General features: G+C 31.7%; 1 protein-coding gene across 1 annotated transcript; it reads right to left on the reverse strand.

Annotated features, from left to right (window-relative positions):
- Nucleotides 1–7,974: 7,974 nt before the first annotated feature.
- LOC114423464 (zinc finger protein SHOOT GRAVITROPISM 5-like) lies at nt 7,975–9,989 on the reverse strand. Its single transcript, XM_028390226.1, has 3 exons — nt 9,537–9,989; nt 9,047–9,449; nt 7,975–8,879 (listed from the first exon to the last, which is right to left on the reverse strand). The coding sequence occupies exons 1-3, from the start codon at nt 9,646–9,648 to the stop codon at nt 8,252–8,254; spliced, it is 1,143 nt and encodes a 380-aa protein (XP_028246027.1). The 5' UTR covers nt 9,649–9,989; the 3' UTR covers nt 7,975–8,251.
- Nucleotides 9,990–13,433: the final 3,444 nt, after the last annotated feature.

Raw genomic sequence — 13,433 nt, forward strand, 5'->3', positions numbered from 1 at the left:
TCTTTATGTACTTATATATATATATATATATATATATATATATATATATATATATATATATATATATATATATATATATATATTAAGTCTTGAAGTAAGAAAAAATAAAGTAATGCAAATGTATTTCCATACTTTATTTTGTTCTAATTTTTTGGTAAAGGAAATCGTGTGTAAAAATGAAGCTGAGGTTTTTCTTTTCTTTTTTATTTAAAAAATATTTATTTTATACAATATTTTTAAATATAAATAATAATTTAAAAATAGTTATTCTTTTTTAAAAAAATATATATTCTTCTTACTATAAAATAACAATATCATACTTTTACTTTTAATCTATACATTTTAATTCATCTTATTTTATATATAAAGAATATTTATTTATTTAATTATGATTATTATAAACAAAATTAAATAAATTTAAAAAATATTTATAGAAAAGCTTTATATTACAAATTAATCTGTTTGCATCACAAGGGTAGAATGAGTAATTTTTAGTGCAATATCTACAGATGTTAGAGCCCAAATATTTCAATCAGCCCACCTTAGAAGGCTTCGTTACTAAAAAGCCACTGGTTTTTCATTTTATGGGCCTTACTACTGGTTTCATTATCTGAGCCCGCAACTTATTACTGTACTTACTATTTGGATTTATAAAGTGTATTATAATTTTAATTACTAAACTTTAAGATGAATTTATTTACTTATTTAAACAAATAAATTTAGTTCAAATATTATTTTATTAAATTTAAGATTAGGAACTTAGTCTAAACGTGTGTGCACAGTGCAACAAGTTTGGGTTCATTATATCTATTTTTTTTATGCATGCTTTTTGTCAATAGATAAAAAACAAATATCAAAATAAATTCTATGTGCAGTACAATTTTTTCTATTATATTAATTTTATAAAAAAAAATCTTAATTGTAAATTGAATATGTTTAGAGGATTATCGATGATATATAGCCACTGAATTAAGATAATTTAATGGTCTCGAATTTTTCAGCTAAATATTAAAAAATAAACAAAATAATTCTCACGTGATATAAAATCCCGAAATTGGTTTAAGTTCTGCTACTCTCATCTCATTTGGGCAATTACGTTTCACAAAAGAATTTGGACAATTGCATGATTCGGTTTACTTATCCGACACTTTATCCTATCCTTATTCACACATTTATATAATAAATATATAAACATGTGAAATTGACATAAAATGATTTTATTTAATAAATATAAAGGAACTCACGTGAGTAAAAAATTAACATTCGTATTAATTATCAAATTAAAAACTTATCAATTAAGAATATGGAAATATTTTCGACTCAAAATAAAATCGTTCAAATTTACTAAAGAACTAAGTAAGTAGTAAAATAAAATAAAGTAATATGACATGTTAACATCATGTAATTAAAATAAAAACTCATGTTTCAATGTTACGTATTATCAGAGCATTGTATCCTAACATCTTTCAGCACAATGTTATTTAAATTAATTCACCTAGTCATCTGCTTCCACGAACACAAGATTCGAGATCATCATAGGATTCAAACACAAACAACACATAGAGAGTGAATTACCACATTCCTAAACATATAGAGATAAACAAAGACACACACATATATATAGTACAAGTGTAACATGCTCAACTTAACACAATTCGCATCATGTTATCACTCATTGTGTAACATCACTTGTCCTAAGGATTTAATCACAAAATCACCTTTCACACCTTCACATTAATCACGTGCTCAAAACAACAAATATCAAGTACAACACATCTCAAACTCAAACAATTCATTACTCACCATCACGTAGCAAGTTACAATGATCATTACACAAGCGTTAAACAACATATACACTAAGACTCAATCCTATATGCAATGCGGTACCATGTAAGTGAAAATCTCATCGAGCACCTAGGAGTACATGACAAGACAGACCATACACTGGTAAGTCAAATCATTCTCGCTAGGTAAAATCATATGAAGACCACTTAAGACCTCTCTTTCAAATGAGGTGTTCCTTCCACTTTGCTATTAAAGCTAAGTTGTGGGAGAGGCTTAAGCTTTGTGCCCGGATCTTGAAGTTCAAGACAAGTCATTTTAGTGTTAATTAGAGTAGTGAAAATTGTTTCTAGAATTTTCGGATTCTATTTGGCCAAATTCATATCTAATCTAATCAAATTTAAATAAGTTGGGTTGAATAAATTTTTTTATTTTTTGAATACTTACCTCAATTCATTCATAAATAGATTAATTTAAATTAGATCAAACGAGTTAAAATATTTAAATTTGTTCATTATTTTTAAAATTCAGTATTTTTTATAAACTAAAATAAAATATACTTAAATTCAGTAATTATATGATTTTGATGTTAAAGACTTAAATAACATTTTATCTAGAACTTTCAGACCTGTTCATGAAGAAACAAGTACATTAGAGTCTCCTTCATATTCATCCGTTAAGTCACAAATAGTTAATACTCTTACTAGAGAACAACCCTTTCAATATTAGTGTAATTATTTTTATTCGGCAAGGTCTAACTTTGGAGATAATAGTATGTGCGTGCCATTTATATTTTTTCTTACAAAATATTTTATTTTCCTGTTATAATCGTCATTTTGAAGATACTGTCATTTTCTTTTTTTCATTTTAGACAAATATTTGGTTTGCTTTTTACTATAACTTTTATTGTGTAAATAATTGCATTTTTTATTTTTTACCAAATATTTGAGTTTTTTTTTTATTTTTCTATTTATAATTTGTTATTGTTATTTTAAAGAGGTTTTATAAACATAAAATAAAATATGTAGATGTAGTGTTGTTGGATAACATATTTTGTTTTTTGGTGTTAAAATTAATAAAGGATTACAAGTTACAGCAAGGAAACAACAGGGGCAGTGCAGAAAAAAATAAAAGAAAGAAACAGAGGGCAGGTTCGTGAAGGTAAAGAAGAAGTCAGAAGAAATCTAAGAAAAAGAAAGTGGCCCCTCTGATCTGCTAAAAGAAGATTCCCAGTCCCATCTGAAAATTGCTATTAGAAGTAATTATCTTATTGAACAAAATTTCCTATTTCCTATTCTTATTCTTCTTCAGCTTGGACCACTCTTTTTTCGTTTGGGTAGAATTCAGCAATAAATGCAGGCCTCTTTCAAATTCATAACTGTACGGAAACCACTTCAATGTGTAGGTCCACTTTACAATCATGATTTCGCGTGTGTGTGGATTCCTTTGACCTTTCCTTTGCAACACTGGTCCATTCCAGGCCCATTATCATCTCTTCTTATACTATTACTCATGACTTTACTGTAATTATCTATTTGGATCATTCATAATCTTGGGCCTCATTTGTTTGGTTACTCTCTCTCCACATTGCACATTGCAGTATGTACGTATGCTTTACAACTCAGTTTTATTGGTTTATGCGGGTGACCTAATATTTTTTGGAACAATAGTGTTATAATCTAAACTATCAAACAATATTTGAGTGCATGTTTTCATGTGAAAGACTTGGGAGTCTTAAAATATTCCTCTCAAAAAAGAATCTTATTGAAATGTTCTTGTGTCAATGTAAATGAGCTAGATGTTATTTCTGAGGTTGGTTGGTTTGTAGCTAAAGCTTATAATTGGTTTTTCACTCGATCAGAATTATTGTCTCTCTTTTGCTACTATAATGTTGCTTCCTAACTCAGCGTTATGCCGATTTGTAGGGAAGATTGCTTTTATTTTTGGCTATATTTTGTGTATGTTCTTACCCAATCCATGACAAAGAGCATTGGGATCGATGCTGCTCTTTGCAATTCGCATTGTGTGTTACTTGAAAAGGAACCATGAAGAACATATATTAGTGTTTGCTTATTGGGTAACGTTTTCCATCCTCAACTAGGCGAACTCTTGCTAGCTACTTGGTTTGTTCAACTTGACAATTTGACAATCTCTTGAAAAACTAGGAAATAACATATATGGTGCCTCATTCTTTTGCTAAAGTGAAATATATTGCTCCAGCTTCCATGGTTATTTGTAGCGCTGAGATAAAATGGTTAAAAGAATTGTTAAAATGCCATGCATGGTATCAATCATTTCAGACCTATGAAGTTTTATTGTGACGGTCAGGTTGCCTTACACATTAATGTTAATCTACTTTTTCATGAATGTTCGAAGAGCATTGAAGTTGATTGTCATGTATGATGAAATTTTGAGAGGCAAATCATTCCTAACTATATGTGCCAACCTATGCTCAACTTGCTGAGGTCTTCAGAAAAACTTTGGGCAAGAAATGATTTGACTATTTCCTTGGCAAGTTAATTAGACATTCGTAATTAATTTGTATGTTCCAAAACGTCAATTGGGTAATAAGAAATACAGTAAACACACCAGTCCAAGTATAATTTATCCAAGTCCAAATGATGGGCTCATAAAACCCAATAAAACATGAAGATAAGGATGTCAAAATAGGTTAAACTCAATACAACTCATTTAATATGTCTAATTAATATATCTTACATTTTCAAGGGTTAATTTGATCTAAAGATGGAAAAAAAATAAACATTTAAGAAAAGTGATGATCTTTTGATACTCCGGGATGGACAGTGTTGACACCTTTGGAGAAAGAGAGATGAGAAGAAAATCATGAAAGAAATAATACTAAATAATATAAACAGGAAAGAATGAGAGATAAAAAAAGGTACAGATGAAAATGAAAAGTAAAAAATTAAAGTCATGTTTTAGATTTAGTTTGGAAGTTTGATTCTGCAGAGAAACTATAGGTAACACTCCAGTTACAGTATTCATCCCATTAATTACTGCTCTAATTATTTGTACCTAGAACATACTACTACATTTAAACTTGGATTGATTTCCCTATTCTCCAACATTTAAACTTCATAACTCCCCATTTATTTCTTCCTATCCACTTCATTTTCCCTCCTTCAGTTATTAAAAGAAAGATAAAAAAAAAAAATCCCTAAATTTGAAATCACTTTTAATTTCCTCCGGAAATCAAAAGGTTAAGATTTCTGATCGATGCATGCAAAAGATATAGAGGTTAGCATTATCTATAGTGGTGGTGGCAGGTTCATATTAATTAACCATTAGGACTGTGTATGTGAAGGCCTGAACTCCACATTTCATCGGATATCCTTGTTTTACGGCCCATGTCAATGTGATGCCAGGACAATATCGAAGCACCAAAGCTTTATCTATGGAAAGGTCTTTTTCTTCTTTTTATTTGTTTATTTATCTTCCTTCTTTTCCCTTCCATTGTCGATGCTAAGGTCCATATTAATTGCCCATTATTGATCTTCTTCTTGACTAAAGCTTTACCGCATAAGGTCAATAATATCAAATACTTTTCCAAACAAAACAAATTCGTCTGGAAAATTCCACTTGAGTCGTGCGAAATTAGTTTCACTAAATTTCTCAGCGGACTTGTATTTTAGGAATAGTAACTTTCTTTGAATGATTAATGAGAAATTATTGATATGTTGAAAAATAAAGCAGATGTAATTAATTGGAAAAAAATACGAAGGTTTTGAACTGAGTTTTGTACTTTGTAGCACTCAATCATGCTAGCTTCAGTAGGTTCTTCTTTTGTATCTTTATGCTTTAATTTGGACAGTTTCTTTTGATAACAATGCTATGTATTAGTAGGGTATAATCAATGTAACCCTACAAAAATTATTCCCTCTACTCCTATATATCTATGTAACCAGATGAATTACACATCTATTAATATTTTTTGAAAAATAATTTAAACAAGTAGTATACTATACCAAGTAACCAAAAAAAGAAACATGATGCAGTTGCGCCATTTATCTTTCTAACTCTACAACCGCCGTGTGCATTACAACAGGCAGAACAATATATTTAAATCAATTTCGATATATTTTTTTAATCAAAGTTTAGCATCGGATTATGTGCAAGAAAATAAAGAAAGTTTTAGAATGGATTGTATTTAGAAGGACGACCGGCCTATAGTAATATTATCTATGATTTTTCTCGTTTTGGCAATATATATATATCATATATGTGTCATTGCATTCAGATATCACAAAATCTAGCCAGTATACTATCTATGTTAATATAACCAAATGATATAGGCTACGATTATGCATAAAGTTATATATAAAGAAAAACCAACTGTCATATACAAGTACATAATTCAAATAACAATTGGGATACATTTATATGGATTAAGGTTGGTGTTTTGGCCGAGTGTTCTTCCATCTATTAATGGAAGTGTTCCATCATTGTGTGTATCTATATTATTTATTTATATATAGATACGCGGTTCAACTAAAAACGAAAAATTAATATAATACGAGTTTCAAAATTAAATGATAGTAATATTTTTATTAAAAAAAATGTGTTTTTAATTATGTGCTTTAGGTATGTAGATTTAGACATCTTTTTTATGAATTTATCGTGTTTATGGATAAATTTACTTATTTTTTAAAGTTTAAGAAACAAAATCATCAATACAAAAGTATAGAAATACTGGCCATGCTTCAATAAAAGTATGAAAACTAAAAACGTATTTTATTATTATTAGTAATAATAGTAGTATTTATGCTTAATTAATTCCTCTAACAACAGAAAATCACAGGGTCTGAATTTGATGCTGACTGTGAACACAGATTCTAAACATTTCATTTTATGACAGAATGCAAAATCGATCAGTTTAGAGAAAACCTTGATCCCAATATTAATTAACTGTTTAGCAATTACGGTAGAAAGTTGACGATTTATCGATTTGACATATATAATGGAGTTGTAAAATTTAGTTAACGTGATGATTTAACCTTTTACTTTATTTGTACAAGATGGGGATATTAGTGAGTTGATGATAAGAAAATAAAGGGGTTCTGAAAATGGGACTAAACTCAACCCACCCACCACCAGTAAGTTAATGTGAAGGATAGGAATAGGACCCTGGGACGAGAGGGTCAATTGACAGTGCAACCTCCACCAGACACCAATTGATAATAATTATACTATACATGCATACAGCAAATGCAATTTTTTGCGTCAGGTAAAAGTGGAGACTGAAACTGAGCCAAGCAATTACAGCGATGCATTGACGAGAGAGAAGAAGCACATGGTCCAAGACAAAGAGCCACTAGCTCATCGAAGAAACTAAAGAAATACGACGACTACACTTTAAGCTGCTCATATCTATCTTTGGCCTTTCTACGGCTTTTTGTATTGGTTCTAGCAATCAAAGATCGATCGAGGACCACACAAGAGAAGCACACGCACTACAACTACGCAGTGTATGTGTGTGTGATAGAAATAGAGTAGAGTTTTTTTCTTTTTTGTTTTGTTAATAGTAAGTAAATAACACCACACAGACACAGACTCAGACACAGTCACACACAACACAAGTAGTAAATCAATTCGTTTGCAATTCGTTTGTAACCCACCCGTCCGTCCCCAAAAGCAAAGCAAAGCAAAGCTTAGAATGGTCTCTGCATATTTGGAAAGATGCTGCTTCTCTCTCTCTCTCTCTCTCTGCGCGCGGCCCACAACTGTCATGGCCCTGATTCAGATGCAAGCAAGAGACGTTAAGGTGGTCATCATGAATAGAGTTTGTTTGTGTCTGAACGCTTGAGAGGGACGACTGAGTCTGCGACTGTCATTAACCCCTCATCCAGTGGCACTGAAAAACATGCTGCTTTTTATTCACATTTATAAGTCGCCAGAATAGCAGTCCAATGCTATGGTATCTGGATTCCCTCCCTTTTCTCTTTCTCTCTCTACTTTTCAATTTCTCCAGTACAATTCTTTAATGCTTGTCAAGGACTTCTCCGCTTTCCACCAACAAAGATCTACACATAGTCCAAACAGATAATCCAAAACAACCAAAACTAAAGGGTCGGGAATTCAGTGCTTCTCTGACTCTCATTCATTGCAATGCACGAGAGAAAAACCTAACCATCCAGAATCAATACTACTACTGTATAATACACTAGTACTATATAGACCAAATATATTATATCTACAAATTAAAAAACCAACATTATTTAACCCATATATACGTACGTACATCCAGCAAAACCTGCTCATCATATTATAGTCTGCATTTAAATAACATGGCACAAGCTGCAACTAATTTACATTTACATTAATAATAACCCACATTTTTTCCACCACCTCGCTAGCTGGCTATTAATCCCACACGTACATAACCATAGCACTCACTTGACATAGTAGTAATAGTAAAAGAAGGAAGGGATCGATGTCGTCTAATTAAGAGTTAATTAATAATGGGTTTGAGACGATGTTTTTGTACTTGGCGAGCTTGTGTTATGTAGGAGAAGATTTGGTCGTCGGTTGGCGAATGAAAATGGTGCTTGCAAGCTCGGCAAGTGATTTGAAGCATGATTGAATTGATGTGTTTGATTGCATGGTCCTTGAAGGCATAGGCTTTGTCAAGTTCCGCAAGCGCTTCTTGTCTTATCCTCTTGGCGTTAGTGAACTCAAGTTCGGCCAGTTCGATTTGCCTCTTGGCTTGCTTCCTTGCCTCTTCCGCCAACGCTTTCTTCGCCTTCGCAATCCTCAACTGCTCTTGATGAACCCTTTCTTCCTGTGATGATGCAGTAGGAGTGGTATTAGAGAGCTGAAGCTCCAGGTTGGGGTGGACTTTGTTGTTGGTTTCGGCAGTGACAATGGTGTATGAGGAGGGTTCTACTACCGTAACGGTGGGATTTGGAATTATTATAGTACCGCTTTGTGGCCAAGGGGAACCAGTGCTGAAATTGGTTTCGCTTGAAGCTGTTCGAGACAAGCATGCAGCTGCTTGCACTGCCTGTGCCTGTGATTGTGTTTCTGGCCCCAGCCTCCCTACGTTGCACGCGTCTTGGTGCTCAATAAAGCTCTCCACCCTACAAAATTAAGAATCCATTCATCTCAGATCCTTAATTACTTATATGTAGACGATCGAGCATTCAAAAATAGATGATCGATCGCACAGAAGGAAATGGAAAATTGAATTAATTAGTTTAAGGTTCCATCGGGCATGAGTGATCGACTGAATTACGTACGTATGTACCTTGAGAAAACGCGGCCACAATCGCAAGAGTGTCCTCGGGTGCCACAAGTTTTGAGATGTGCTTTGTAATCAGACTGCACCGCATAGCCTTTGGAGCATCTCTCGCAGACCCATTGCTTGTGATTGTTGTGTTTCCTTCTGAAATGCTTCTTTATGCCGACAAGATCACCCAGAGCATGGCATGGGTCATGGTGCAAACAACTAGGCTCCGGGCATACAAACACTCGCTTCTTCACCACCGCTGTAGTTTCCCTCTTCAACAGCTTCCATGGCACCTTGTGCCGCCGCCGGTGCATCTGAAGGTTCTGGTCCCTCTGAAATCCCTGGTTGCAGATCTCACACACATAACGATCTGATTCCAGCAAGGTTTTGGGTGAGAGGGACACTACTTCTGCATCTGGATCTGCATCGTTTAATTCACAACATCATCAACATATATATATATAAAAGATAGAAATAGAATGAATCGTGCACGCACGCACGCACGCACCTGGTGTTCCTGCAGGCCTTCTCTTCCTTTTATTAGTGGCAGTAGCAGCAGTACCATTCTCGGCCTCAGAAGTGGGAGGTAATGAGTTATGGATCACTAACATGTCGATCATTCTTAGTTGTATGATAATAGAATTAAGAGAAGGAGCAGGATGAGCTCTGAGCTCGCTAGAGAAGATGATGATAGATACGGGTACCTAAGACTAAGAGAATAGAATAGAGGAAGGAAATTAAAAAGCTTTTTTTTTCCTCTTTCGGTTACCTCACTTTCAGCTTTTTCCAACAGCTTTATCTCTCTGGGTTCCTCTCTTCCTTCCAACCCTCATCTTCAACAGGTATTGTCTGTATGGCCCTCCTTAATAAACTTTCAAAAAGAGAGAGAGAGAGAGTGAGACCCAATCTGAAAGCTCAAAACTTTATGGGCTCCAGAAGAAAAGCATCCCCACAAAGAAACAAAATCCCCTCCTCTCTCTCTCTCGTAATTTCATCACACAGTAAAATTTCGCTTTGCATGCATAAATATTAAATACAGGCCAAGCCCCCAAATACACACGTAAGCTTCAAGTTTTTGTCACACTCGCACGTACTACCCAAACCTTCTTATTATTTTCTTTGAAAAATGTTAAATGAATACCAATGTGTTATACCATATAAATATAATAAGATTTATGATATAATAAGAAAATACATAAACAAAAAAATGTATTGAAATAATGTTTAAAATAAAATAAATATTAATTAATATTCTTAAAATAATAAAGAAACTAAAATAAAAATGTTTTTATTAAAATAGGTAAAATTGTATTTTTTTTATTTTTTTATATGATTTTTATAATTTTTTATAATTTCTTAATTAATGTCATGAAAACACTAATCAGTCAAACCCTTAAAATTATTATTAGTTTTTTTTTTGTTTGCCCTCTCTCTTACAAGTAGCACTTAGAAACAAGTGCGAGGGGCAGATATATCTTTATAGACCATTGTACCCACACGCAGGATTTCTAATTTATTTCACTTGAGGCAGCTTTTATAAAAGTGATAATGAGGATGTGAAGTCACCCTCAGGGGCATTCCAGTAAATTGGGGTCATTATTTTTTCTGTCCAAGGTGCTTTGCTTTTTGGTAAACTAGGGGCATCATCTTAACACATAACACTTGCAAGTAAAAACTGACAACATTCTCCTTTCTAGGTGAGGTTAGTAATGTTGGTAATATTGTTCAATGGCTCCTACACATATATACTGTGCTCTGCATTAACCATCATTTTACCTCGAGTTCAAGAAGAGGCAAGATATTAATCCTTTTTATCGCATAAATGCATGTTATTGATGTCAGTTACTTTCTAGTACTGATTACACAGAGAACTGAGAAGAATATTAAATCCATGTCAAGAAGCAGTTTCCACAGATCCAAAACCAACAATCATAAATAGTATATATAAACACTTTTTTGTTTTATCTCTCTCTCCATCACATTATTATTTATTTTTCATTTGCTTCTTTCTCTCTCACAATATGTCCACTCAAATTTGGTCTCTATAAAACATTATTCATTCTTATTAGATATTAAATTCAACTAACTTTTTTTTAGTGTATATAGGGAGCATACAATCATTCTGGTAGTATTCACAAGATAATTTAATTAAAAGAAATTTTTGTATTTATATTTAAATCTTAATCATTTAAATGAGATTGAATTATTAATAATTATTGTTTTCACATATCACTTTTCACAAGCATTTATAGTACGTAGTATAAGATTTCATATTTTTCTCTTTTTTTATATAAATTTATTTTCCATCTTTCTCTAATATAAGGTCAAAATTTTCATTTTCATTAAATATATATTTAAAATTTCTCTTATATATTTTGACATTAACTATACTTATATTATTAGTAAAAAAATATTCACAAGATTAATTCTTAAAAATATATATGCATTTGTCTTAAATTTTAATTAATAATAATTCATAATTATATTAATAAATATTTACAATTAAGAATTCATAGTTATAGGATGTTATCTTTCTTTATATTTATCTTCTACAAATTAATTTATTATACAAGTTTCAAGTTGGTTTAATCAATGTAAAATGTAATGTCATGAGATGTTACATAATGTTTGGTTTGGTAGGAGATAAGTTTTTTTATGCTGGAAAATTATGAAGGTTGGAAATCATATTCCCTAAAAATAAGTAAAATTTATTTAGTTGGTCATAAAAAATATTTAGATAAATTTTATAGAAATGGAAGAGTTACGTGATATTTTTTAATAGTTATTTTAATTATTTAACACACCTTCTCTGTTAGAAAGTTTTTGTGGAAAATTGTTAAAAAATATTCCCGATAAACATTATTTATCAGGAATCTTATTTTTTTTTTTAAATATCAAACATGAGAAACTATTTTCAATTCAAAATTCTCAGAAAACTCAGCTTCTTTTTTATCAAACATTTTCTAAGAGCAAACGAGTGAAATATACTTGACCAAATCTGGTAGAATAGTAATTGTTAGATTAAAGGACGACTTATTGTCTTTAGAATTTTAATAATAACAAAAATAATATAAACTTATTCATACAAGAAATGACTAAAGAAATACGTCATTTGTCTTATACAGGTCCCTTGTTGAATGTTAATAATAGGACAATTTGTTAAGTGTTTTGGTTTGTTCAATTGTTGTGTTTGCATCGTCCTAGAAGATGATGGTATGAACACAGGAAGAAGGATAAGCTTATCACATAAGCTTTGAAGCGTATCAAAAAGGCTTTAGCATTTAATCCTTTTTAATTTGATTTTTTTTCATATTTTCTTTGGAGTCAAATTAGTATTCAGATTTAATCAGAAAATAATAAAACTTATGCAATCAATTTACACAACAAAAAGTGATTATTAATAAATCGTCGAATTTATCCCCAGAAGGGCAACAAATACAAGTTGCGTGAGTTCTTGTAATTGTGAATTTGAGAGTTTGTTCCATAATCAAAAGCATTGGATTGAAGGAAGATATCTTGAAATTAGTTACCTCCTATGAGCGACTTCTACTAAATATATTTACTTCAGTTCTCTACGTGAGGTGAGAAAGATAAACCCTATATTAAAGAGATATACAAAGATGCATGAGTGAACGAACAACACGACCCCAAGAGTAAGGATATGTGAGAGTGGGCGCGGATAACGTGACCTGAGAGCGAGTGAGCGAGCATGCATCCCCGAGAGACACTAGGAATTTTAGAATTTCCTCATAGAGAGAATTCACAATTCTAAGTTTCTTTTTTAGTTAAAAACATTATGTTTTAAAATGCTAAAATTTTAAATTTCTTTTAAAAGAACATCCAAACAAATTATTTAAGTAGGAAAGATTTTAAATTCACCCAGTAATTATTTTCCTCATTTTAATTCCCCATTCAAACACTCTCTAGAAGTCAAACCCCTAGATCTAGTAACTTTATCAGAAGACATGCAAAATGATTAAGTAGCAAACAAAACATGCAGTTTGAGCAAAAAGTGACAACGTACTATATCTAAAAAGAAGATGTGATCACTAATAATATACAACATTTGTACAAGGAGGGAAAGATAAACACCATGTTTTTTTTGTCAAATTATGTATAACCAGTTGGTAAAAGCATTAAACATACCAACGTTCAAATCAACAAAAACAAGAGAGAAGCCTTCAATGGTCCTTAAAGACATATTGCAAAACCTTTTACAAAAGACTAATGAATATGAGAACTCAAGTGATGAATATAGCAAATACATCTTTGCTAACAACTCAATTGTCGCTAGAAAAAAGACGATGTGAATATGATTCTTTCTTATAGTGTGTGCCTGTGTGGTGCTTCAATTCTTAGAATTTGTCATCAGATGCGCTGCAAACGTCAACTAGTAATCAGATCT

This window comes from Glycine soja, chromosome 8 (genome assembly GCF_004193775.1).
Source record: "Glycine soja cultivar W05 chromosome 8, ASM419377v2, whole genome shotgun sequence".
NCBI lineage: Eukaryota > Viridiplantae > Streptophyta > Magnoliopsida > Fabales > Fabaceae > Glycine > Glycine soja.